This window comes from Erythrolamprus reginae, chromosome Z, assembly GCF_031021105.1.
Source record: "Erythrolamprus reginae isolate rEryReg1 chromosome Z, rEryReg1.hap1, whole genome shotgun sequence".
In the NCBI taxonomy this organism is placed as follows: domain Eukaryota; kingdom Metazoa; phylum Chordata; class Lepidosauria; order Squamata; family Dipsadidae; genus Erythrolamprus; species Erythrolamprus reginae.
The window spans coordinates 93,054,426-93,071,966 of record NC_091963.1 but is presented as its reverse complement, the minus strand read 5'-3'; the positions used below and the strand labels follow the sequence as shown (position 1 = coordinate 93,071,966).

General features: G+C 37.3%; 1 protein-coding gene across 9 annotated transcripts in view; it reads right to left on the bottom strand.

The window, feature by feature from the left end:
* Positions 1–3,389: 3,389 nt before the first annotated feature.
* PCGF2 (polycomb group ring finger 2) overlaps positions 3,390–17,541 on the bottom strand; it is a 36,767-nt gene continuing 22,615 nt past the window's right edge. For 8 of the 9 annotated variants that reach the window (XM_070728057.1, XM_070728058.1, XM_070728059.1 and 5 more), the window contains 6 exons: positions 17,305–17,355; positions 17,106–17,214; positions 13,679–13,727; positions 12,964–13,062; positions 10,487–10,567; positions 3,390–8,767 (listed from right to left, as the gene is read on the bottom strand). In XM_070728057.1, the coding sequence (XP_070584158.1) occupies positions 8,408–8,767; positions 10,487–10,567; positions 12,964–13,062; positions 13,679–13,727; positions 17,106–17,214; positions 17,305–17,355 (749 nt within the window). In that variant the 3' untranslated portion in view covers positions 3,390–8,407. The remainder of the gene's footprint in view (positions 8,768–10,486; positions 10,568–12,963; positions 13,063–13,678; positions 13,728–17,105; positions 17,215–17,304; positions 17,356–17,541) is intronic. The other variant, XM_070728056.1, reaches the window with a different exon arrangement.

Below are 17,541 nucleotides of genomic sequence, written 5' to 3'. Positions count from 1 at the left end.
ATTTGTTTAATAAATAAATCCTATTGATCTGCCATTGTTCTCCTCGCCATCTAGCCCCACACTAAACTCATTGTGGTCCTACGCACTCAACTGGACATATGTTGAATCTGGCTTTCCAGATTGAGATAAATAGGGGGAAATGGCTCTGTTGAAATCCCAGTCTCTGTTGGGATTTTGACTTACTGGAGGAGAAACAAATGTGGATAAATATGATTGGCATTGTATTGCTGTTTTCATTATTATGGTATTTTGCAGAAATAATTGCTTTGGCAATACTAACCTTTCTGTCCTGATGGGTACAACCATGGACTTTATATCGTCTTATCTGATAATGCAGACAGAATCCTGGACAAATGAGACAGGTGTTATGTGTGCTTGATCCTTGTTTTTTCTGAAGGAAAGGACTGAGCAGCCACTTAATGGCTAAAGGAGGTGAATGTTTCCTGAGGCCAAAGTGTGAATCTCTTATGCAACAAAAGAAAGCAGTGACAACTTGCTTAAAGCCCCTTTTCTGAATGCCTCATTTTGGGGTGCTTTCTAGCTGGTTACCTGTTGTGGTTAGCTCTGGCCCAGGTCCTGCCCCAAGGAATGTGAAGGTGGATGTGGGGGAAACATCCACATGCTGCAGGCCTGTTTTTCTCCCTATGGAATCTGCTGACGAAGCCTCCTTTGACCAAGGAAGCGTGAGTGACAGGAAAGAGGGGGGTTTGGCAGACAGCCCAGGAGGAGATCAATCATCCCTGGATTCTGAAAAAGAATTAATGACACATCCACGCATGCGTAGAGTGATGCATAGGAGACAACAACTGAAGGATTATTACAAGAGAAAATGAGGCTACCTGTGGTTAGGTGGGGCTGCTGTAATTAGTGCTACAGATAAAAGTGCAGCTTGGTGTTTTAGCCTCATGGCAGTTTATCTGTTTCATCAAGATCTTGGTTTTTGTGCTGTTCAAGATTGTGTGTGGACTCTCTGGACTTTAAAATTGGACTCAATTTCCCAGTTATTGGGTGAGCAATTGGATTGCATTTAACCTGTGCCTTGTGTGTACCAGAAAATCCCTTTGGCATTTAAAAAGGGAGCTGTTTCTGTTTTTCTGTTTATAAAAACTTTTGGGTTTTCCTTTTTATCATGTGGTGTGTGTCTTCCTGGACTAATTACCCTGTAATTACGGGCGGTTGAAACACGCCGGCAGAACAGTCACCCATTATCTCATTCCTCCATAAGGTGCTGGGACATGTGATAACATCTCAGTTCCATATTATCCAGTTCTGGTTATTGGATTTGTTTTAAATCAATGGTGACTAAAATTTCAGAAGTCTAAGTCAGCAAGACTGCTGAATTTGACCCTTCACATTATATTTTTCAAAAGGAGAAATTATACCAGTTTGCAAATGTTCAACTCTCTTTGGACTTCAACATTGTTAGAAGTACAGTGATACCTCATCTTACAAACGCCTCATCATACAAACTTTTCGAGATACAAACCCAGGGTTTAAGATTTTTTTGCCTCTTCTTACAAACTATTTTCACCGTACAAACCCACCGCCGCCACTGGGATGCCCTGCCTCCGGACTTCTGTTGCTAGCGAAGCACCCATTTTTGCACTACTGGGATTCCCCTGAGGCTCCCCTCCATGGGAAACCCCACCTCTGGACTTCCGTGTTTTTGTGATGCTGCAGGGGAATCCCAGCAGCACAAAAATGGGCGCTTCGCTGGCAATGGAAGTCCAGAGGTGGGGTTTCCCAGCGAGGGGAGCCTCAGTGAAATCGCAGCATCGCAAAAACACAGGTCCAGAGGTGGGGTTTTGAGAACTTCGGTGTTTTTGCAATGCTGCGATTTCACTGATGCTCCCTTTGCTGGGAAACCCCACCTCCGGACTTCCGTTGCTAGCAAAGTGCTCATTTTTGCGATGCTGGCCCCTGCAGCATCGCAAAAACACAGAAGTCCAGAGGTGGAGTTTCCCATGGAGGGGAGCCTCAGGGGAATCCCAGCAGCGCAAAAACGGGCACTTCGGCTGGCAAAAGGGGTGAATTTTGGGCTTGCACGCATTAATCGCTTTTCCATTGATTCCTATGGGAAACATTGTTTCATCTTACAAACTTTTCACCTTAAGAACCTCATCCTGGAACCAATTAAGTTTGTAAGACAAGGTATCACTGTACAAGCTTACCTTGTACCTTTAAAAGGTTCCTAGGACTAGTATACCCAAGTGCCACAGTGTAGCTCAGTGCATTTTTATTGTCAACAATAAAATCAACTGAGCTGAGTTGCTGATGCCATTGGGGAATCCTGGATCGTTCATTGCTAAACAGCTGGCTGATGATTGGATGTACCTCCTAGAATACTGCCAATCAGCTATGGCCTATTCGCTGCAACCTACCACCGCAGGCCATTTGCTATGGCCCATTGCAGCCTGTTCACTGCTGATTGTAGTGATCAGTGGCAAACAGACAGCAGCAAAAGGGTGATGGAGATGATCCCCACCTAGAACAGCTGATCTGCGCTGCATCAACCCCCTCCCCACTATCCAATATTTGCTCTATATGACACACAGACATTTCCACCCACTATTGGGGGAGGGGAGTGCATTGCACAGTTAAAAAAATAGGGTATATATAACAATACGTAACATACAGGGATATGATTTCTTAAAACCTGCATCCAATTAATCAGGGATTGGCAGGAAAGCCTTCTATGCTGTGGAGGATTTATCTTTGAATGGTATTTCTATTGGGGCAGATGGCTATTGTTGCCAAGGTGTGTTCTCTCCCTTATTCAAAATGTTGGGTTGCCTGCCGGCCAGCCTGCAGTACTAACAAAGGCCATCATCTTCTATAGCAATCACATGCATTATGTTTCAAATTTGCAGTTGAAGGAAGAAACACATTTATTAACTAAACACATGTTTAGTTCATCTCTCCCAAAAAACAACAACCTCCAATCATATTATGTGAGCAACACATAAAAAAAGCAAATTGTGATGCCAAGGATTATGAGGAAAGATGATGAATATTAAATAGAGGATGTCCAAATATGACAATGTTAAGTAGTCAAATCACAATTTAAATTGCTATTTTTTTTATAATCTTCCCATCCTTGGTACCCTTCAGGTTTAATGAGATTACAACTTTTATAATGCAAAAGAATTGTGGACATTATAGTCTCACTATAACAAAAAGCAGCAGATTAGATGGTCATAATACCATGATCAGCACTTTAGACTATACTATCACTTCTAAAATAATACTCAACCATCACTAGTTTAACTTTAATGAGTTTTTCCTTTATAAGCACAATAGTTTATGATTCTTTTGCATAACTTGGAATCTGAGGAAAAAACAAAATTTGCAAAACACCACAAGCTATCAAAATATTCTGGACCATAGACTGAAGGACAAAATTGTATCATTTATTACCATTTACAAACTGCATTATTGATACAAATGTTTTAACCAATAACAATATATGAATATCAGAATATATTACAGCACATTAAAACATCATATAGGTTTGCAAACATACATAGCAATTTGGTTTGTACTATATTAAAAAAAAATACAAAAAAGGGTAGTAGTAAAAGGAGAAGAAAACATTAGGCTTCTTAATTGCCTTGGTCAGTTTATTCAGTATATACAAAGACAGAAAAACTTTCCCAATTTCCAAGTCCAGCAACTTTTCAATATGGCCTAATGCCAATGGCAATACAAAAATTCATTCTCAGCCAATAGGATAAGAAGAAATGATCACTATAATGAGCACAATGTTGGTTGGGGATAATGGGTTATATAATCCAATGCACTGGGTTCAGGAAAACTGCTGTAGTACCAACTTATTCCTTCAGTGCCTCAGTCTGGCAAAACATTGATGAAAGTATAGGATGGCAACTGGAAGCCCCAGGGCCAAATTTATCCCAATCAGAGATGGTGGCTTTTCCAATTTACCAACTCAGTGGCAACAGATGCATAACAATTTGCCAGCAAGTTATGCTAGGGTAATAGAAGGTGGTTCTTCTAAAGCAAAAGAACTGGACTGGTGAACATAATCATTTTAGAATAGTGCAGGTAATCCTACTCTTAATTCATTTCCCTAAATATCACATGGGACTTTCAACTTCCATAGTAACAGATTACTTATGCCTGGCATTGTTATCATGTTTCCTCTGCATACACTTACACTTGACATTATGGGCACAATCACAAATGATGCTGAAAGCACAAAACTTCGACCCCCCTTTCTCTTCTTTACACATTAAATTTTAAAAAGTCAAGGAAATTAATTCAAGGATAACTACTGCTCAGCGTTACTTGGAAGACAGAATAAGCAACAAGGAGACAATTAAGAGGAACAGGTATAGAAAGAGTCAACATGACATCAAAGCAGACTTACAGTCTTGCCTCTGGAAGGGTCAGGTGGAAAAGAGAGAATATGGGAGGTTCTTCTTAGGGCAGTGAGTCTTTCTTCTCATTATGTGAGCACCCATAAGAGACAGGTGAAAGGGAAAGAATACGCTGTACTTCAAACACCATGTTGTGCAAGGTCCACCAGACTCTTAAAATAGGCAGTCGCTGGAGAGCAGGAGCAGGTTTAAAACTGCTTTTATTGTGCTGGCAGTTGATCTGGCTCACAAGCATAAGGTAGAAAAGAAAAAGCTTGAAAGGAACACACCACAGGCTGCTAACACACCTTTTCTCTTCCTACCCATTGCATCTTTTTGCTCCCATGACAAGCTGCTTTCTACACTCCTTCTACGACTGAGTTATCTATGAAAATTTATTTCCAAACATAGATTGCACTTGTGCGAATAGCTGCTTTTCAGAGAAACAACTACAGAAAAACAAACAAAATCCCCGTGATTTAACTTTCAAAAATAGAAAATGTGCTTGTGTTTAGTTAATCCTTCCTACTGGGAAGGGAAAGGAGAGGGAGGGGAGGAGGAGGGGAGGGAAAAGCCAGGAAGAGAAAGGAAGGGAGAGGAAAGGAAGGGAGAAAAAGGAAAGGAAAGGAAAGAAAAGCAAGGTAGGGAGGAGAGGGGGAAAAGCAGGGGAGGGGAGGGAGGAGAGGGGGAAGGAAGGGAAGGAAACGGAAAAGCAAGGAAGGGTGAGGAGGGGAAAAGTAGGAAAGGGGAAGGACAGGAGTAATTCTAGGTACCATGTTCTTCTCTAAAGGGAAAGGATTGAAAGTAGTGTAAGAAGAAATCTCTTCCCTTTGGAAGTTGTGCATTTCCATCTGGCCATCTTGGAACACAAATTAGCAGAAGAAAATATTCCACCCACACATCCCCATCAATTTAAATCACAAATCTCTTTTCACCACCTCAGCATTTATAGAATTTATTTTGGAAAGGCACTGTATTTTTCCAGCCCAAATTTACAAGATAAAACAAACCTTTTTTTAAAAAAAAATGAAGAATGGGTTTCTATAAAGGTTACAAAAATATTTCTCATTCCAAGGACTTGGAATAAGATAATTTTGGCATTCCCCAAACAGATCTGCTTGCTGAATCAAGTATTATAATACTGTGACTGCCAAACAGCTCATAAAAGGATTAAAGCAGGGGGAAGGGGAGGGGTCACATGTTTCTGGATTGCCAAAAGGTGGAAAAGTACGAAGTTGGGAATGCAAAGACTGCAGAGCTCCAATTCCTAGGGAAAGCAGGAGGGAAGAGGCGACACCATGCAGAGTGCATGGCTGATGAGAGGAAATGCAGGGTAAGGCAGGGGCCCTCTTCAAGCCAAGAAGAGAATGCACCACTGTACTCAGCATTGTAGGTAGCTGCTAATTAAAATGGCAGCTGCTTCCACCACCATCAATAATACAGGTAGTCCTCAATTTAGAACAGTTTATTTAGTGACTGTTCCAAGTTATGTCACTGAAAGAAGTGACTTATGACCATTTTTCATACTTATGACCATTGAAGCATCATATGATTAAAATTCAGATGCTTGGCAACCAGTTCATATTTATGATGGTTGCAATGTACCAGGTTCATATCATCATCTTTTGCAGCTTTGTGACAAACAATCAATGGGGAAGCCAGATTCACTTATTATTAAATTCACTTATTATTATATTATTAACTTAACAACTGCAGTTATTTGATAAATAACTGTGGCAAGAAACATAAAACAGGGCAAAACTCAGTCTTGTTTAGCAACATACATTTTGGGCTCAATTGTGGTCGTAGGTTGAGGACTACCTTACTTTGGAAGAGAATAAATCTCATGAATTAATTATTTTAGGTAATTACAGGACAACAGAATTTGAGAAATATCTATACTATACAATAAACCAGGGATGTCAAACTTGCAGCCTGCAGGCTGGATGCATCACAATGTTGACCACGCCTACCCCCGGTTTAGTGAAGGGGGGGGAGTCACAATACATCATGTGACGATGTGATGCCATGAGTTTGATGCCCCTGCTATAAACTAAATACTGAGAATTGCAGCAGGAATTTCATGAATTCAAACTATGGAAATTAATACTACAGTTCTACTACACTACAAATTTAATCCATTATCAAGTATTGCAGCTCTTAGAACAATTATAAGGATTATAAAATGGCTTTTTAAAAATAAAGATCAAAGAGTTGTATGGTGAATCATTTGCCTATCACATCAGTCAGCCAAATCTGCTTAGGAAAGTCACATGGAAGTAGTTGACTTTCTCAATGGTTTCTAGACCATTTCTAGCCAAGTCCTGAGATTCAATGTATGCAAACAACCAAGAGATCTCTGATAAAGAACTGCCAGTGTGCAAACTATATTCGGTAGGGAAATATATGATTGAAAAGATTTAAAACCGGATCAAAGATGCACTCTGAAAACAGAGACTGTATGAACATGTGTAAGAAAGGGCATATAAATAAAAAGGTGAAGCTTCAAGACAATTATTCCAGCAACTAAGTGCTTAGCATAAGGCCCCAAGGCCACCATATTGTGGTTAAGGATGTAAACTGCTGCACACGAAGGGCTAGTGATGTTATGCCAGTCGAAGGAACTGTATCCCTTCAACTTTCAACTGCAATTCTGCATTTTCTGAACAGAAAAACAAGTGGAACATAAGAATTGATTAATTACTAGACCAAGGCTTTTTCAGATATTGAGAGGATCCCCTTTTGTAACTTATTGTGTCTTCCAGCATCATTCTCCATTGCTGTGGAGATGAAAAAACCCTACTCTCAATACTGTTACTTTATTACTGGATTGATGATTATAGAGGATGTGGTTTTAAACTATTAACAGCAGAGGTAGGCTGCTAAGATGGAATGGTGACGTGTGCTCACCCCAGTGGCTCTGAGTGCTAGTGGAGTCCAGTAGTTTTGCTACTGTACTGGGCAGGTAGCAAAACTGCGCGCGGACATGCAGGTGTGCCCATGGTACACCTGCGTGTCCGCACGCAATTTCGCTACCTGCCCAGGTGCAGTAGCATAATTGTGCTGGACTCCACTAGCACTCAGAGCCACGGGAGCGAGCTCACGCCATCGTTCCACCTTAGCAGCCCACCTCTGATAGACAGGGAACTTGCTACCATCAAAGAGGCAATTTTAATATCTATTTCTAAGCTCCCATTTTAAAAAATGAACAAGTAATTACTATTACTATGGGAACCAGAGCAGATCGACATATTCATCCTCATCTATAATCCAACCACTAAACTCTGGCCTTATGAGCTTCTGCATCCTGACTCGACTTCTTTCTCTCTGCTGATCGAAGTTGTTAATCCTTTTTTTACCCAGGCCATGTTATTGTTCTGAATACAGTACATATCTACGATGTCTAGCACCCATAATATCACAAAGAATTAGCACATTGTTGCCCCTTTCCAAGCACAAAAAAATATCTAATACTACCTTCTGTTTAGAAGCAGCTTGATTTGACAAGTGTTGGAACCAAGATCCTTAAAGAGAGAGGGATGAAAACATTGGACTAAAAAATACATGGAATGGAGATGCATGAAATGGACTGTGGAAGGGTGGGGAAGGAAATAATCAGTCTCCTGATTCCTTTGGACAGTCATCTGACAAAAGGTGCCAGGAAAGCCATATGTGCTTCTACAAGAGCCTGGTTGATTTGGGACTGTGCATTTTTTCTCTCCAAGACTGTGCATCAAATCTCACTACAAATCAAAGACATAAATAATCATAATAAAAAAGAATCATCATCATCCAGAGAGGGCTGCAGTTTTTATACAAATGCCACCATGCAGTTACAAGATCACAATTTTTATTTCAAAAATTAAAAAAAGTGTTTGGGTTTTCTTTTTCTTACTTTTTGCATTTTTCTTAAATTAAAATCAGGTCAGTTGATAGAAAATAAGTATGTATAATTTCCCCACCCCATCCACCACTGTCCTTATCTATACATAATATATAAAACTCAGGATCCAATAAAAATAATGCTCCTTTTAAGTCAAGGCTGACATGACTGGACTACCATTGACCATTGTTTTGCGCCCCCTACTGGCCAAAGGTTGCATCTGGTGGCAGTTCGAGGTGCCATTTAGCATGGCACCAGTAGCAGGGTGAGTTGGAATGCTTACAGTGGTGATATTGGAGCTTGGGGAGCCATGGGAAGGTGTGACAGGACTTGGCAATGAGGAGGAGGTGGTAGCTGGCAAGGTGGCTGGGCTATGAGCTTTATCACTGACAGATTCACACTCTGAAGCCCCACTAGTGTTGGTACACTCTGAGTTGGGAAGCTGAGAAGACAGTTTTAACCTCTTGCAGGTGGGTTGAACGCGATATTTCAGTGGGAGAGGACCATTCTATTGAAGAAAAAAACAGATATGTTAGCAACTAGCATATTGTGGTTTCTCCAAAAGAAAATAATGGCAAAGGAGCACATTAAAACATCAAGAATAATGTTAACAAGTATAAAACCAAAAAGTCATAAAAATGCAGCTGTACAACAGTTAAAACATTTGTCAGTATATTTTAATACTGTACTTATCTAGTGGCCTAGTCCTCGGGCAGTTATTTATCTAGTGCAAATAACAATGTACCAGAGACCATCTTATTAAATATGATATTGCTATTGATCCAGATATAGGAGAGGTCTTATTCCAGTTTCCACCTCATGAGAGATAACAAATCCAGAAGGCAAGCTTTCCCAATAGTGGTAGATGACTTGCAACCAGGAGTGGGCAGCAGGCAGGACGGGGTGGAACACAGTTCTACCGGTGGAAAGGAAGATGTGTGCGCAGCTCCAGCTGATTGGTGGCTGTCACTTCCTGGATTACTGGTCTCATCCGGCTCTTCTTTTCTTCCCTGCTGCTGCTGCTGCATCTGTGCTCCTTGCTTTTTTCCTGTTTCCTCCTTCCTGGCCTTGGACGAGCTTCTCTCCCTCCTGCCCAGCAACCCTTCAGCCTCATGTGGCCACCTCCCGCCTGGGGTGCAAGCAGACGGTTTGGGTGGAAGTGGCGCTGGCAGCATTTATGCTTCTGACAGCACCCGTTCACCTAGCTACACAGCCTGAGGTGGGGGGGCAACCCAGGAAAGAGAACGTGGGAAAAGCAAAGCAAATTGTCACCCCAGCGAGCGACACTGGTAAGGTTGTAAGTCAAGGACTTAACAGTTCACTTGAATGATGATGATGTTCAAGCCACTCCCACCTGGTCACATGGCCAGCAAGGCACTCCTACCCAGTCACATGACCATTAAGCCACACCCACAAAATAAGCCATACCCACAGTGTGGCAGTAAAAATTTTGGCTGCTCATTAATGCTTGCAACTATTCATTTAATAACTATTCCAAATTATAATGGCCCTGAAAAAAGTAACTTACAAACCAGTCCTTGAATTTACAACACTGAAACATCCCTATGGTCAAAGGATTAGAATTTGGGCACTTAGCAACTGGCATGTATTTACCTATGGTTGCAGCATTCTGGAGTTATGTGATTGCTAGTTGTGGCTTTCCTAGCTGGCTTCTGATTAGCAAAATCAATGGGGGAGCTGGATGCATTTAATAATCACATAATTCACTTAACAATTGCAATGCTTTGCTACAATCATGATGAAAAGGTCATAAAATTGTGAATGGAATTTGATGTTGTGGTTAAGGTACTAGGCTAGAAACTGGGAGAATGTGAGTTCCAGTCCTGCCTTAGATAGAAAGCCATCTGGGTGGCTTTGACCCACTTTCTCAGACCTAGGAAGGAGGCAATGGTATATTTTACTGCAAAATCTTATGGAACAGTTCAAAATTTTATTAGCCTTCTGGTAAATTATGTGTAAACAAGGTAACTAAAATTATAGTGTATAGGGTTACCACCTTTCAAGAGGGTAAGTTATTTAACTTTCCCTTTTCTCCATTAATAAACATGTTTTAATACAATCCCAAATGTTTTTTAAAATTTTATGTTTTTAAATTCTCATGTTGATAGGTTGAAATTGTCAAAATTTGCTCATTAGTGTGAAAATTGAATCTCATTAAGTTGATGCAAATTAATTTTTTTCAAATAGAGCATTTTTTCTTACTAACCCTTCGCCAAGGATAGATATAAGTTATGTCCATGAGAGTGTAATATTCTTTTAGAGGTTCATCTTCATAGAGAACTTCCACCTAATAAACAAAGTTTAAGACATGCAGAATTATATGACACAGGCATAAATTTAAATATTAAATATGGAATAAATATTAAATATGGAACAGATTTCAGTAACCTGAATATCTCTTTTTGATAGTAAAGGTATTTAAATTTACAATTACACAATAAAAACAAACTAAAAAGTGAATTAAAAAAATAAAGGGTGCAGAAAAGAAAACAATAAAAAAGGACAAAAGAAAAATATAGAAAAAGAAAAAGAAAATAAATATATATTTCCCATCTTCTTCATAAGTATAAACAATTTTAATAACTTACCATCTTTTCTTAAAATACAACAAATGATTTCTTCTTCCCACATCCCATCTCTTATCTATAAATAAAACCTCATTATTTTGGCTCTAGTGTCAGCTACAGTCCATTAAGTGTTAGCAGGAATAACATCTATTTTAACCTTGATCAAGTAAACCCATTTTATATCTCTTCCTTCTTCTATATTCTGAGATATCTAAAAATTTTGATCTTTAACCCCTGAATTGTCCTAGAAAATTTATTTTCATTTTGTCCTGTCGCACAAAATTTTTCAGAGTTTTAACAATCCTCCTTGATAAATCCAGTATAGGAAAATTTTCTAGGACACTCTCCTGTGTTGTATAGTGGAATCTGTAGCTGAAGTGAGGGGAGGATTGGAAAGACTGGCTAGCCTTGAACTGCTGATGGAGAGGAAGTGGTGGAAAGCAGATATTTCCTAAATCTTGCACTGCTTATCTAGCAATTTACATAGGGAGTACATTATTCTAACTAGATTCCTGTCAATAGGAAACTAGCAATAAATGTATCATTCTGATCCATTCATTGGGTTTTCCTGGTTCCTTACACCAGACAAGTGATATATTTGATATATTTCTTTTAATTTTTAAGACATCAGCTGATGTTGTTATATTTTCAATGCAATATCTTTTTCTATGTCAATCATATAGCTTGTTATTTTGAAATCTACTTGAATGTTACTTTCAATATTGAAATGTAAAACTAGTTCCTCCTTCATAATAAATTTTAAATGCAATCCAATTATAAAGCAAGATATTCAGTAAATCAACTTCTAGGTTCATTGTCCAAACATTTCCTTTAGAATGCCCAATATTAAAATATTTTGTTTAATTCTGTATTAATAAATTGCATTTGAATGGTGTTCTCTTTTAAAGATAATTTTTAATTTTTCCTAGTATTCTCTAATTTTAAAATATTCAAAATAAAAGTTTTTCCCCACATTAAATCTCTCTATAATAAATTCCCAAAACTTACCTCAAATTTAATTGGGTCCTTAATATGTTTCTAAATTTCTAAAATCAAAATTTTAATAATTTTTTTACTTTTATAAAAAAAATCCTTCAACTTGTATTTAAAACTTCTTTTGCTAAAGATTGAAAGAAATTCATCTACTGTTATTAAACCTTGTCATACCAAAGATTTGTAAAGGTTGAAAATTAGTTACCAATTTCTGAAAGTGGTTAGAAAAAGATCTATGCAAACCCAGTGGCCTTTTAAAGACCAAATGTAATTTGACCAAGATGGCTATTCCTTTGTCTCCCAAAGCTCTAAAAACATTGGTGATTGCTGTCTTGAAGTCTCCTTATGAGAAGCAGCTTCTGGAGCACTTGTGGGTGATCTGAATTTCTCTCTTTGGATAGAAATTAATAAAGAGGCAGGTTACTTGCAAACTCTTCATTCTAGTGCAATTATCTCCGCTTTTTGAAAAGCTATCTTCAGTCCACCATATCTTCCCAAGAAGTCTAATCCAGTAACCAGCATTTCTTAATGTTTCTCTTCCCCTTTCACTCCCATCCACCCTCTCCTTGTCAAGCTGTAAAGATAAGGAAATCTGTAAGCCACAGTTAGTTTTCAGCCTAATTTTATATGGAGTGATAAAGAAATAAATATAGATTGAGCTTGGAAAAAATATGCATCATATATATCTTGTATGCGTCACAATAATCCAGACAATGGGCCTTAGTTTATAATAGGAAACAGTCAAAGTGAATGGGATGCAATAATATTGATCCAATAGGAGAATAAATAAATTCTGGTTGATTGCATGGAAATATTTAACCACATTGTTTTAATAAATAATTAGAAAAATAATGTTGTATCAAGTTTTTGTTAAATTCTTAAAATAACAAATTTCATTCTACCTTCTTGATTTTGAGTGAAAGGAGAGATAGAAAAATACAAACTACAACCCTTGCATCTTGATTTTTGAGTTTAGTCAGCTATATATTTGGAGACGCTAGTAAGAGGAGCTGCATATTTGGGGGGTTTTACCTTTAGCTATGAAAAATTGTAAATATATAAAGAACCAGCAGCAACCTCAGTCCTTAGACCAGAAGAATGGTGGGTGATTACTGAAACTTACTTTGTATTTGGCGGGAACATCCATCTTGTTTCGGAGGAACTTTGCCAGGTGCATGATAGTCATAGCAGCAGGACATCGGAGAAATCGCATGCTGTTCTTCTTTAGAGGAATGTGAGAGAGGCAAGAGATGGTTTTAATTGGAGAGCCCCCACCTCACCCCACTCTGACTGCACAGCAGGAAATTGAAATAGAAATAGATATGGAAATTAAGGGTGGAGAAGTTCTCAGATCACAAAAGCCAGGAGACGTAATGTGGATGTCTTTATAGTTTATAGCAAAAATGGGGGGTAGTGAAGCCTGAATTTGAAAGGAGAGAGAGTCTAAAAGGAAGGGGAGGAAGGTGAAAAGAAAAGGCAAAATATAAAGAAACAAAACAGGAAAAAAAGGAAATATGGAAGTCATGTTGATGGAAAAGAAAGTAGCATAAACTAAAGCAAACAATGCTGACATTTGTATGCCCACATTCAGGATTATTTTAATATTATTTAAGCTTAGGTTTCATAGAAATATTTTTCTTCACATTTACTCCATACCTTACAACATGCTTCCAAATAATAAAATACTAAGGCTACACAATCTGAAGATGCATATTGCCACTAGATGGTAATGCATATACACAGAAAACTCTAGCTATTTGCTACTATAAAGTTTGTCAGCCTTTAGAACATATAGCTGTTTAAATCTAATGCAGGATTTACACCATGATGTACCTTACCTTATCTTTTTCTGTGTTTCCATTTTCAACAGTCCCTCTATTTTCATCTCTGAAGAATTAAGCAGACAAATGAGTTAAATGTGTGTACAAATACAGATATAGTGGTACCTTGAAAGTCAACTGCTTTGAAACTCATTAAATTTGGTAATACATTTTTATGTGAAATATTGTCCCAGTACTCATCATTTGTTTAGACAACCTAGAACTAGTCAAGATTGGTTGCTTTGTGATTCACTATATTATTCCTTATGGGGAAAAAATTGTTCGGTATTATCATGCTTCTAACCTGGAATCAATTAACAATAAGTCCCAAAATATCACTATAAAGATAGATAGAAAGTTAATTCATGTTCTACATGAAATATACCCAGGTCACCCAGAATCCACAAATATGATTATTTCTGCATTATAGTTCTATAAATTACAGAGTACACATTTTTTCTAATGATATATATTAAAAACACTTCCCTATAGTAAGTACTATTAGACAGAATAAAATAACTATTTGGAGGAATTGGATTTGCATGCTGCAAATGGCTGAAAACAGAATGGTGATGGTGGTAGCGATGATGACAATGCATTTTTACTTCCTGAGTGAGGCAATTGTGTTAGGTCAGTATTAGCTATCAATATTAAAGATTAAGCACCTTGATTGGGTGGGAACAACATTTGTGATTGTGGCTTATGCAGTAAAATATTTTCCTTTAGTATTAATGGCATAAGACTTTACAAGAAGCAATCTCAAAAACAGAGACCTATCCTTAGGAAAAGGAAGCAGTTGGTCATATCCTATTGATGGCTCTACTATCAATATTGTTCTTTCATCCTAGTTAGTATTTCTGTTTTTTTTATTAAGAGCCAGCCATATATACATGTTGAAATCACTGTTTGCCAAATTGCATCTAAGATAGAAGCTGTGAAATCTCTTATTAAATTAACTTTGAAGAGTTTGCCAATTTTCAGTGCAAACTAAAGATAGACAATAAGACATAAATATGACTTAAAACATGATCTGTTGTTCACATGCCCTAAATAGATTTAAATAACGCAATTAAGTCAAAAATAAAACATTTTGTTTGTTTGTTTCTTTGATTATTTATTTATTAAAGAAAATAATCCAAAACTACATATCTACAGCAAAGTATATAGAACTCAAGGATTATCAATTCATTTGAAGGGGTAATTGGAGACAGATGTTTAGTCAATAAGATATTCAGATGTCAGTGTAGCAAATCCCACCTTATTTAAAGAACAGAATTCTGGGATTTCAATTTCTTTGCAACAGAGGTATGTTAGGGCTTGCACAAAGGATATTTTTGAGGACCTCTGAAAAAGTTGTTTTTCTTCAACATGCTGAAAAATATTACAATCTATTTCCAAGGATTCGGGAAGACTATGTACAACTGAATCAAAGATCTCTACTCCATTTGTGAATATTACTTTTGATGAGATAAACATCAGGAGAACACTAAACAATGACGGTATACATGATAGGGCTGAAAGAAGAAAGCCCCTACTTTCCATAAAGAGTAGTTGCTCAGCTAGTTTTACAGAAGACCACATAGATAAGCCAAAAAACCACTGGAAGAATGTCCTTTGAATAGATGAAATCAATATATTTTTTTATTAATATTGTTTCCTCATTGCTTATTTGACCCCTATGACAATCATTAAGTGTTGTACCACATGATTCTTGACAAATGTATCTTTTTCTTTTATGTACGCTGAGAGCATATGCACCAAGACAAATTCCTTGTGTGTCCAATCACACTTGGCCAATAAAATTCTATTCTATTCTATTCTATTCTATATTGAACCTTTGGCTGGAACGAAAAACTTCATTTTTGACAAAAGGCTAAAATTACATTACAGCAAATGAGCCTTATTCCATCCATGAAATATGGTGGCAATGGCATCATGGTTCGGACCTGCTTTTCTCACCCTAACAAGGATGGTTGGCCCTCACTTCTCCAACTATGAATTCTGAGTTGTAAAGCAAATTCTATGAAAAAAATGTCAGGGTATCAGTCTATGAGTTCAAAACAAAGTATATAATGCAGCAAGAAAACAACTCAAAGTACATAAGCCACACAACTAAAGAATGGTTAAGGCAGAAAAAAGGTAATATTTTGGAATAGGCAAGTCCTGACATTAATATTATACAAATGTCATAGATGGACCTGAAGTGGGCAGTGCATGTGAAGAAGCCCAGCAATATCTCTCAGTTGTACTTGTTCTATAAGAAAGAATGGGCTAAAATTCCTCCTGTTGCTCAGTGCAGGACTGATCAAGAGATATCAGAAATATATAGTTGCCATTATTGCTACCTCCATAGGAGCACACCAGTTATTTAAGTAAAGGTTCACATAGTTTGCAATGCACAAATATGTAGCATTGGCTTATTTTCTTCAATAAATAAATGAACAGGTATACTGCAATGTTTTTGTCTCATTTGTATAATTGAGTTATTTTTATCTAGTTTTAGGATGTGTAAAAATAGATCATGTCAGATTCATATTTATGCAGGAATATTGAAAATCAAAAGGGTTCATAAACTTTTTAAAATCATTTATCTGGTAAATGTAAATGTGATGATTGCAAAGTCTGGGCTGAACTACTTCATTTTTCTAAATAATTTCCTCACTATTTTCTCACTAGATACCCACATACAAAGAAAAAGTTTTAAAAAAACGATAAAAACATTTTTTTAAAAAATCCTGTTGTAAAACAAATAAAAATTGCTAATTATGTAAGATGGGTAATGTAGGTTATTATCAATTATTGCAGTGGTATGCACACATATATTGCGAATAAAGCATTTCATTATTCTGAATTATTTAAAGCATAAAAATTATACTCTCTATAAAAAAAGTTACATGCTTATTCAGCTCTAGCAAAGGTCAAACCAAACATGATTGGATTAAAGAAGCTACTGGTAACTGAAAACAGATAATATTGAAACTATAATGATCTAATGTCAGAAAAAATGTCATCAAAATATAATTTATTTTATATTTCCTAAATGTCTAGACAATGTCTAGACTAGACAATGTCTAGACTAGACAATGTTGCTTGGCGGGACCTAGGGGAAGAGCCTTCTCTGTGGGGGGCCCTGCCCTCTGGAATCAGCTCCCACGGAGATTTGTACTGCCCCCACCCTCCTCGCCTTTTGTAAGAGTCTAAAGACTCATCTATGCCGCCAAGCTTAGGGTTATTAGATTCTCCCTCCCTGGCCAATGAATGTATAGTGTGTTTGTTGATTGAATGCTTATGTATGAATTTTAATTGGTTCTTTAGCTGTAATTGAATTTTAATTATTTGGATTTAGATATATATAGTCTTTTTTATATGTTGTAAGTCATCCCGAGTCCTCAGAGAGGGTCGGCATATAAATCCAATAAATTTAAACTTAAACTTAAATGGTTACCTTATTCCTTCATAGAATTCTATGGACAAGCTGACCATTTCGTCATCTGATAGGTTCCCTTTCTCCTGTTCTGAAACTTCACCCCTGTCTTCATTGGATCCATTGGGAACTAAACAAGTAAAGAATGAATGAAAATCACATCTGTTTTTTAAAATGCATGTTGACATACAACAGAAGACAAATGAGGCAGACATCCTACCATCTGCCAGGGGATATGCTGCATAAAAATCACGTCGCCTCTTCATTTCATCTGCAAATGAAAGCAAAGGTAATTCATGTAGCAGCATCCTTCTTTTGCATTTTGCAAATACATTTATTATTCAGAAACAATAATTCAATTACTGTATATATATTATAAAAAAGAACAACAATCTGGTTTGCATTAAGTCCAAAGATACTTTACAAATTATTTTATCTCACTTAATAATTATGTATT